The sequence below is a fragment of the Orcinus orca genome, chromosome 1 (genome assembly GCF_937001465.1).
Source record: "Orcinus orca chromosome 1, mOrcOrc1.1, whole genome shotgun sequence".
In the NCBI taxonomy this organism is placed as follows: Eukaryota; Metazoa; Chordata; class Mammalia; order Artiodactyla; family Delphinidae; genus Orcinus; species Orcinus orca.
The window spans coordinates 112,569,843-112,580,028 of record NC_064559.1 but is presented as its reverse complement, the minus strand read 5'-3'; the positions used below and the strand labels follow the sequence as shown (position 1 = coordinate 112,580,028).

The following is a 10,186-nucleotide window of genomic DNA, read 5'->3' as shown; positions in this document are numbered from 1 at the left end:
GGGCACCATATCCTCTATCTCAAGATACTACAGTATAGGGGAGTTCCCTGGTGGTCCAGTGGTTAGACTCTGTGCTTTCACTGCTGTGGCCTGGGTTCAATCCCTGACTGGGGAACTAAGATCCCGCAAGCTGTGTGGCATGGCCAGAAAAAAAAAATACTACAATTTATTTTTTTCCAGTTTTATTGAGCTATAACATTGTGTAAGTTTAAAGTATACAGTGTAATGATTTGATATACATATATAGTAAAATGATCACCATAACAAAGTTAACATATCCATCACCTCACATAGTTACAATTTGTGTGTACGGTGAGAACTTTAAAAATCTACTCTCTAAGCGACTTTTAAATATATATTACAGTATTGTTAACTATAGTCACCATGCTGTACGTTACATCCCCAGAACTTTTCATCTCATAGGAAGTTTGTATCCTTTGACGACCTTCACCTGTTTCCTCTACCCCACCCCGCCCCCACCCCCTGCCCCTGGCAACCACCGATCTGCTCCTTATTTCTATACCATTCAATTTAGATTACACTTGCTGAGAATTAGTTCAAATGCATAGAGAGAAGAATTTTATTTCAGGAACAGAACAGCATTAGTCAAAGTGAAAATAACGATTTCACTTAAGAGGTCAAATACCACAAAACTCACCATGCTGAGTTTACAGTAATGTAAGGGACAAAGGAATACATCAAGTGTCTTAAATTGGTAGCAAAAACAGATAATTTCTACTAAAGAGAAACATGAAATCTCATTTCTGGATTACTAACCTAATTGTGATTTATCGAAGAATAGAGGAAATAGTATAACTTGAAAAAGTCAGAATACATTAACAGCACTACAGCTTTATTTCTGTGTATCTAGGGGAGCCAGATGGCTGGCTGGGTGAAGGGAGGGGATGTGGTTAACTTTGTTAAACTTTAGCCAAAGCCATTAACGCCTCTCTTAGAAAAATAGGTATAGTAATGCTTTAGTAGTGATTTTCTTCTTGATGTTCAGGTAAATCGTCTGGTTTGGGGACTTAGAGATGAAGAAGTCTCTATTTGATGACTGCTTACTAATCTATGAGATTATTAAGAACTGCTATGAGATACACAGACCATAGAAACCATATGTTTTACCTCCAATCACTTGTGGCAGGGCCAGGGAAATGTATACCTTCTATCGAATTCTCAGGAGTCACAGAGCTCCTTTTGCCAAAGGTTCTAAAGAAAGTGTGGACTATGCAAAAACTAACAAACACTCAGACTATATTCTGAAAAAGGAGTTATCCTATCTACAGCTCTGTTTGGAATTACCATGATTGCAACAGAGTTTAAATTACACAAGGAGAAATGTTCATTTAGCTTTAGAGCAGGGGTCTGCAAACTTGAAGGGCCAGATAGTAAATATTTTAAGCTTTACAGGACAGGCTATATGGTGTCTGCTATAACTACTCAACTCTGCTGCTGCGATGCTAAAACAGCCATAAATAATATGTAAACAAGTGAGTGTAGCTGCATTCCAATAAAACTTTCTTTACAAAAAAAAATTTTAAAAGCGGTGGGCTGATTGGGCCTGTGGGCTCTAATTTCCCAACCCTTGCTCTAAAGTGACAGTTCTCAAAATTTATGTGTATATTAGAATCACCAGTGGATCTGATTAAAAAGTTAGGAACCTGGGCCCCAGCCCTCCCCTACAGAATCAGAATCTCTAGCGGATGGGGCCTGGAAATCAGCAACATATAAGGTCACATGCAAGTGGTATGTAAACTGTACTTTGAAAAACACTGTGGTATGTAGCTAGCCTCATCTAAGCTCGGATGGCCCTACTGTCCCAGAAGTGGGCCAGCACTTCCTGCATCCTGTGGCAATAAAAATGCAGCAACTGTTTTATTGCTCTTTGGCCTTCCTAGTAGAAGAGCAGATGAACAAAGTGCTATTTTTTTTGCTTCCAGCCTTGAAAATACATAAAATAAGTTGGCTCAGGTGAAATTAATATGAGATTTAGGTTATGAATTTAAAAGAAAATCCTCAACTTAAAATAACAAGGTTTTCTAACCAAAGATCTCCCTGAAACCCTTTAGACTGCAAAATTAGTAGACAAGATCCTTACCAGAGGACAGGACTAAATCTGAAGGAATGGTTTACTGTGTGTTCCCTTTTCCCCACAGTATCTCCAGCAAATGCCTGCCCTGTTGCCTGGAATTCCACTACTGATGAGTCACTACTTTAAGTCTGGAGGTCTTTGCTTCAACAAAACCTCATTAAAACTCATGTAAAAACAGAAAGTATAAAATCTCTACAGACCTCTGGGAGCTGCTCCTAACTTTAACAATCAGTAGAAAACAGGTTATTCAGCTAAGTTCAGTTCTGTCCAAGAGAAAGAAGGTTTTGATTTGGTTGTTTCTGTTTTAATTGCCAGAGATCTATCACCCGATCAGTCAAAGAAGATCAAAGTTTTTCAGGCTGGAAAACAGCTCCACCTCTTCTTCAGCTCTCCAGATTTTCCTAGGAAGGACAATGAATATCCTACAGTCAAAGGAATGGTCTTCAGGAACTCCCTAAAGAAGCCAGAATGACCCACAGATAACTCCAGGGAAGAGAGCTCTTACTAAGGCTTCTGCTGATCTTGGAAATGAAGGGGAGTGCTCTAAGAGAGCAGATGTTCTAATGATTACTAAGACATGGACTTAGAATGCCTCCTACTGTTACCACTACAGCAGATGTCACTAACTGTTTTTTTGTTAGATAATAGTAAGATGATTCTGAACTTCCTCAACACACACCCAAAAGATGTTAGGGAAAAAAGACCCAGAAATTTACCAGTAGAGCAAAGTCACACTGAGATTAGAACTCCATCACTAATATACTTCATAGATGATTATGTACAGGAAGTGGAAATTAGCTTGACAAAGTAAGCAGTCAACATTTTAGGCAGCCTGGCTCTGGGGTCCAAGACCCACTGGCTGAGCTTCTGACTCCTCCCCTTTTCCATGGCAAAAAAATCCCAGCATTTTCAGCAAAGTTGGAAGGCCAGTTTCCCTGCATGGTTTCCAACTGATGGAAAGAACCACGAATTGGAGTCCCAGAGATTAGTACAAAAACAATGCAAATGTCTAGCAAAGCCAGGGGCCCCAAAATACTTACCCAACCTCCCTGGCCCTGGATATACTCTCGGATGGCAGTGTTCCCAATGATCATATTTGTCATGGGCGTAGCCACCTGTCTTGCCATCTCAGGAGTCATACGGACCACACATTCAAGAAGTTTCACTGACACTGCCAGAAAGGCTCTCTCATAAGCCAAGCTGGAATCCTGGGCACACCAGGCCTTGCTGAGAGAATTAACTGTGTCCTGAAGTATAGCTCCTGCCTGGGGTAAGATATGAGATCTATCAGTGGAGTATCACTGAAAAAGTACAGTAGGCTGCAGGTGTAGGAATCCAATAAAACAAGTGTTTCTCAAAGAGTGGCAAGTGCACATTGGTTGTATCTAAGGTAATCTTAAGAAGTAGATGGATATAATTCAAAAAGAGTCATGTACCACAATGTTCATTGCAGCTCTATTTACAATAGCCAGGACATGGAAGCAACCTAAGCGTCCATCCACAGATGAAAGGATAAAGATGTGGCACATATATACAATGGAATATTACTCAGCCATAAAAAGAAACGAAATTGAGTTATTTGTAGTGAGGTGGACGGACCTAGAGTCTGTCATACAGAGTAAAGTAAGTCAGAAAGAGAAAAACAAATACCATATGGTAACACATATATATGGAATCTAAAGAGAAAAAAATGGTCATGAAGAACCTAGGGGCAGGACAGGAATAAAGACACAGACCTACTAGAGAATGGACTTGAGGACATGGGGAGGGGGAAGGGTAAGCTGGGACAAAGTGAGAGAGTGGCATGGACATATATACACTACCAAATGTAAAACTGATAGCTAGTGGGAAGCAGCCTCATAGCACAGGGAGATCAGCTCGGTGCTTTGTGACCACCTAGAGGGGTGGGAGCGAGACGCAAGAGGGAGGAGATATGGGGATGTATGTATATGTATAGCTGATTCACTTTGTTATAAAGCAGAAACTAACACACCATTGTAAAGCAATTATACTCCAATGAAGATGTTAAAAAAAAAAGAACAGAAGAAAAAAAGAAGTAGATGGATAAACTTTTCCTACTTTAGTATTTTTAATTGATTGTAATGGGTATTAGAAAAAACCTAAGCAGCCAATCAAACCCATGATTTACTCAGGATGAACAAAATGATTAAAGGAAAAACAAAATGATTTGAAAGAAAAATACCAAGTACATCATAGCAGAGTTGGTCAAATTCTAAAGGTATGGCTTGAATGACTGAAGTCTGGGAAACTCTAAAGTAAAAAATAGATTAGCTTTTCCTCTTTCTCTTTCCTTCCCCAAAAGTTCGATCCAAGAGTCATTAGATGGGGCTGAGTAAGGTCTATTGTGGTGTAGTGTAGGGGACCCATGGTGGTCAAAGCAGGGTGTCAGAATCTAAACAAGCCGAGAAGGGCATCCACGGTGAGAGTACCTAGATCCTGGTTTCCAAATAGCATTCTCCATTAAAAGAAACTAGAGCTCCCTGGCGAATGGCTAATTTCAGGCTGGGGCTTGGAAAATACAAGATCTTCTGTCAGAAATTAAAGAAGTGCTCAGAGAATGATAGGGACATGCCAAAAAGACACAGTCCAGGTTGAAAGGTGGAAGCTAGGGCAATTTGAGCATACAGATAAATAATAATAGTAACAGATTACAACCCACTGAATAAAGTAGGAATTCATGGGTCCACGTTGATATAAAAAATAAATAAATGAATAGATTAAAATTTTAGTGAGAAATGGGGCATTTACATGGTTTCAAAGGACTTCCCTACAAGACACTTACTAATTAAAGGTGAAAAGATTAACTTGACAGTGAAGAAGCCTTGCAGACACTATTTTAAGTGATTAAAGTTAACACCAGTACTGGGACAAATTGAAATCTGCACCACTTGATAGGATGCAGTGAAATGAACACAGCAACACTTCTGTGCAATTCCTACCAAAGGTACATATCCTGTATCGATTCAAGAGGAAATATCAAACAAACCCAAGTTAAGGGACATTCTTCAAAATAATTGGCCCATAATCGTCAAGGGTCAAGGTCATGAAAATCAAGGAAAGACTGAGGAACTATTCCAAATTGAAGGAGACGAAAGAGACATGACAACTAAGTGCAATATCTGATTCTGACCTAGATCCTTCTGCTATGCAGGTGACCCTTGAACAACTCAGAGGTTAGGGGAAACAATCCCCTGCATAGTTGAAAACCTACATATAACTTTATGGTTGGCCCTCCGTATCTGCGGTTCCACATCTGCAGATTCAACCAAGTGCAGATCGTGTAGTACTGTGCTATTTATTGAAAAAAAATGCATATAAGTGGACCCATGCAGTTCAAACCTGTGTTGTTCAAGGGCCAGCTGTAAGTGAAAGTCTGAGAAAATCTGAGTGGGATCTGAGGATGAGATGATAATGTATCAATGCTAAATTCCTGGTTTTGATGGTTAGACTGTGGTTATATAAGAGAATGTCCTTGTTTGAAGGGGGTGATGGAACAACATGTTGGCTACTTACTCTCAAACGATTCAACTTTTCTGTGAGTTTGAAGCTGTTTCCAAAATAATTTGTTTGTTTGTTTGGGGTTTTTTTTTTTTGTGTGTGGTACGCGGGCCTCTCACTGTTGTGGCCTCTCCCGTTGCGGAGCACAGGCTCCGGACGCACAGGCCCGGTGGCCACGGCTCATGGGCCCAGCCGCTCCGCGGCATGTGGGACCTTCCCAGACCGGGGCATGAACCCGTGTCCCCTGCATCGGCAGGCGGACTCTCAACCACTGTGCCACCAGGGAAGCCCCAAAATAATTTTTTTTAATTAAAAAGTAAAAGTAGATCCAGCTACCAGCTACCTAGGAAAGCTTCAGTGCAAGCAATTAGGTGTGATAAGTCCAGTTCTGCCTGAGCTGCATTCAGTAGGAAGATAAAGCATAATGGTTAAGGGTGTGGTTCAGCACAGAGATACAGAGAATAGATTGGTGGTGACCAGGAGATAGGGCGAGGTCAAAATGGGTAAAGGGGGGACTTCCCTGGTGGCACAGTGATTAAGAATCCACCTGCCAACGCAGGGGACATGGGTTCGAGCCCTGGTCCAGGAAGGTCCCACATGCCACGGAGCAACAAAGCCTGTGGGCCACAACTACTGAAGCCCGCACGCCTAGAGCCCATGCTCCACACCAAAGAGAAGCCACTGCAATGAGAAGCCTGCGCACCACCACGAAGGGTAGCCCCCACTCACCACAACTAGAGAAAGCCCACGTACAGCAACGAAGAACCCAACGCAACCAAAAATAAAATATTAATTAATTAATTTAGAAAACCAAAAAGAACCAAAATGGGTAAAGGGGGTCAATTTTATGGTGACAGAGAGAAACTAGACTTTTGGTGGCAAGCATGCTGTGGTGTATACAAAAGTGGAATTATAATGTTGTACACATGAAACTTATGTAAAGTTATAAAGCAATGCTACCTCAATTTAAAAAAAAAGTGTGATTCTGGAATCAGTCTGGGTTCAAATCCTAACTTCAACACTTACTAAATAATCTAATTACTTATTTCCCTATTCTTCAGTTTCCTTATCAGCTTAAATGGATACTAAGTCAGAAAATACTTTTTGAGGGCCTATTGTATATCATGTTCTGTTCTAGGTTGTGTGAATATAGCAGTGGACAAAATGGGTTAAATGTTTGCTCTCACAGTGTTACACACAGATGAGAGAGGTTGCACTGTGGATAACAGTTTCTATAATGCCTCATAGAGTGGTGTAAGGATTAAATGAGATAATAAATGTAAAGCATTTAGAATACTGTCTGGCAAATGGTAAGTGATGAGTTAATATTAGCTGTCATTATTGATATTAATCAGCAACCTCTTCTAGAACATTGCCTATGGTATTTATATCCCATACAAAGTCCAGGAATCAGGACACTGATGAAAAGCCAGATACGCCCTAGTGGCTGCTGTACTTATCCTTCGTTGCGTCGGATTTGTCAAATGCCTATCCTTCCTGTATATAATTTTATTGCTGGACCTTGAGGAAAAAAAGATGTCCACTACCAGCAAAATAAATACTAAAACAGGTGCATAAAAGAATAAAATGCTTTACCAAGAATAAAATGCTATATATATGCTCTATGCCATTAAGCACAGCTCTGATGAAAAACAAATAGAAACAATCTGAAGGCTGATCAGCCTATGCCAAAAGCTCTCCACCTCAATACCACCTAGGCTTTGATTAACTGCTAAAGAATCGGCAGTTGAAGAATTCCTGCTGTATCTCCTTGGATGCATTAAGCCCCCAAATCTTTCACAGAACATTTCTGGTCACAGTCATATAGGAGTAGTAAGAGAAGGATATCTGAAATAGAAAAAAAGCAGCAAACAATAGAAGGAAGTAGCAGAAACTTGACCTGTCCCTGAATGGTTTCTGCGATGATGTTTTTGGCAGAAGCTTCCAATTCTCCATTGAACTTGTCACCCAACATCCGAAGGCGACCAGCAATGATGGCCACATCAAAAGAGCAGACCTCTCCTAAAACAGAGGGAACACAGGCACATTCGTCACAATGCTTGAAGGGATGGCAAGTCCCAGGAATCTGGGCGTTGAAAAAAGTTCTCTAGACTTTTTAAACAATTTGGGCATCATTCTCTCCCAAGAAAATCTTCAATATTCTGTCAACACCAATAGAAGACAGAAAATCTCCCTTCACTGAGAATCTCTTTCCCTTCTATAAAGACTTCAGATATTGCTGAAAGCTTAGAGCTTACCTTTTGAAACTTAAGAAGAAATAAGTAAGAATATTCAGATTCTCTTGTTGACCTGCAATTACCACCTCAGGCCAGGAGCCTTACCTGAATCTACTTCGTCTGCACAACGTAGGGTCCGGTTAGCAACCTGACAAGTGGGACCTAAGAAGTCTGTGAGTAGAGAGTCTATAATGCATTCCGTTTGCTCCTCAAAGGTTTGGGGGCTCTTCATTTTAGGTGTTTATGGCCAAGTTTTGCTTTTCTACAAAACAAAGCAGTTTTCAGCTCAGAAGGAAGTCAGAAACACTGGTAAACCAGATGTGTCCCTCTTGTAAAGTTTCTTAATGGGACATGGAGTCCTGGAGCCTTTCCCACCACCTGTCTACAAAACAGCTGCTCAGAAAGATGGGACTTCTCTGAAGAGCTCACCCACACACAGCTAGGGAGGTTTGTTGAAGACTTTCAGTTCCTTATCTCAGAGCCACACCCAAGCCAGTACCTAGGGTTAATGAATAACTTTAATAGTTAGATAGCCAATCTAGAACTGAAAGAGTCAAGGAAGAGCTCTTGGGCAACACTGAGAAACTTCCTGCTGGGTTCTGGGTATGGTGTAATTTAAAGAAAGAAATTTTGAAGTTCTATTACACAAGCATTCAACTCCTGACTATGGCATTCGTTTGCCACTATCACACACCGATTACTTACTGAGTACCAGTGTGTAAGAAACTACACATACTTGGCACTATAAATAACCCAGAAAAACGACACAGATACAGTTCCCATCCTCATGGGGTCATACTTCAGCATGAATGACAGATATTAAATGACTAATCATATAATTTCTTGTGCTTATTAAGATATAGTGTGTTACTACAGTGTATAATAAGGAAACAAACCTCGGGGTAAGGAAGGCTTCCTTGAGTAGTAACATCTGAGATGAGCTCTGAAGGACAAGCAGGGATTCATTAGGCAAAGAGTAGGAATAAGACCATTCCAGATGGAGGGTATAAGATATATAAAAGCTGAAAAGATGAATAAAAATTTGGGCATTTGAGGAATTGTAAATGGGGACAACACAAAGTATTTCACAGGGAAATAACAAGGATTAAATAAGATAATGTTATGTGGAATGACCCAAGAGTATCTGACACACAGCAAGTGTTAAATATCTCCCTTTTAGCCCAAGGTCTAATGACCAGGATTAAAAGGGATCTGGGATATCTCTAATAGAATTAATTGGGATTTTCCTAATAGGGTTGGACTCCATTGTCGTTTTACAGGTTCTCAGGATTGGACACTTCATAGTGGCTGCCTTCTTAATGTAACTACACCTAGATTCTGGGTTTGTATCTCAGAAGCAGCACTCAAACCTATCAGCCCTTCCAGAACTAGTGAACTAGTAAGAGATTCAAGCATAAACAGTAAGTTAGTTGTTCAAAGTGGAATTTCTAGCTTGCAAGATAATCAGAGCCAATCTTCTGCTTTCTATTCCATTCTAAAAAAAAAAACCATAAATTCCTTTCAGACTAGGAACAGGAATTATGTAGCTGAAGGGCCATTTTTATTTGTCATTATCAATCATTAGGGCTGAAACTTCAGTTTCTACTAAATAGCCTTCAGACCTCTAATGTCAGAGATAATTCTAGGTCAACCTCCTTTCACACTAGAGTGAGCCACTGACAAGTTAAGGATTCCAACAAGTACATTTATGACATACTCCCAAAATAATACACAAATATAAAAACAAAAAATTATAAGATACTATCCAACTGGTGTTAAATAGCTTGCCCAAGGTAAGTGGCATCAGTAAGTGGCAGAATAGAAATTTAAAACCAAGTGTGTCTTACCATTAACAATAAACCTTTTCCCACAATAATAAACCACCTTCCTCATTTCACTACTGATATGCTTATGGGCAAATGCCATCTTGGGAATCTAATCTTTGCATAATCTTATCTATCCTTTGCATTATCTGTACAATCAATGTTGTAAGGCTACAGAAACAGAGTATACACTTTATGAGCAATGTGGGGTAAAATTTCCTCCTTTGTTTATTTCTCTCTGGGCCTTCAATGTAGCACCCTCCCAACTACCCCTTCCCCTCCCTACCAGCCCACATACCCTTCACTCTTACAGTTCAAATATTGTACTCTTAATTATTACTGAAAAATGAGGCCAGAATTTTTTCACTAGCACTTGCTTCTCTTGCTGTTCTGGCGATAACAACTAATATCCCTTTCCCAAAGCCTCATCTCATTGTATCATTGGCTCAAAATCCAGGATCTTGTCATCTGCACCAGGTCCGCATGTGAATGAGGATCCTGGGGTACAGCTC

The 10,186-nt window shown here is 40.2% G+C and overlaps 1 protein-coding gene across 2 annotated transcripts; it reads right to left on the bottom strand.

The window, feature by feature from the left end:
* Positions 1-662: 662 nt before the first annotated feature.
* On the bottom strand, positions 663-9,919 carry BCL2L15 (BCL2 like 15). 2 transcript variants are annotated; one of them, XM_049710631.1, is made up of 4 exons: positions 8,748-9,919; positions 7,957-8,113; positions 7,515-7,636; positions 663-3,360 (listed from the first exon to the last, which is right to left on the bottom strand). In XM_049710631.1, exons 2-4 carry the CDS (start codon positions 8,081-8,083, stop codon positions 2,911-2,913), a joined length of 699 nt encoding a protein of 232 aa, XP_049566588.1. In that variant the 5' UTR covers positions 8,084-8,113; positions 8,748-9,919; the 3' UTR covers positions 663-2,910. The 2 variants fall into 2 exon arrangements, with proteins under 2 accessions (XP_049566588.1, XP_004263252.1); XM_004263204.4 differs by lacking the exon at positions 8,748-9,919 and having other exon boundaries at positions 663-2,496; positions 3,136-3,360; positions 7,957-8,717.
* Positions 9,920-10,186: the final 267 nt, after the last annotated feature.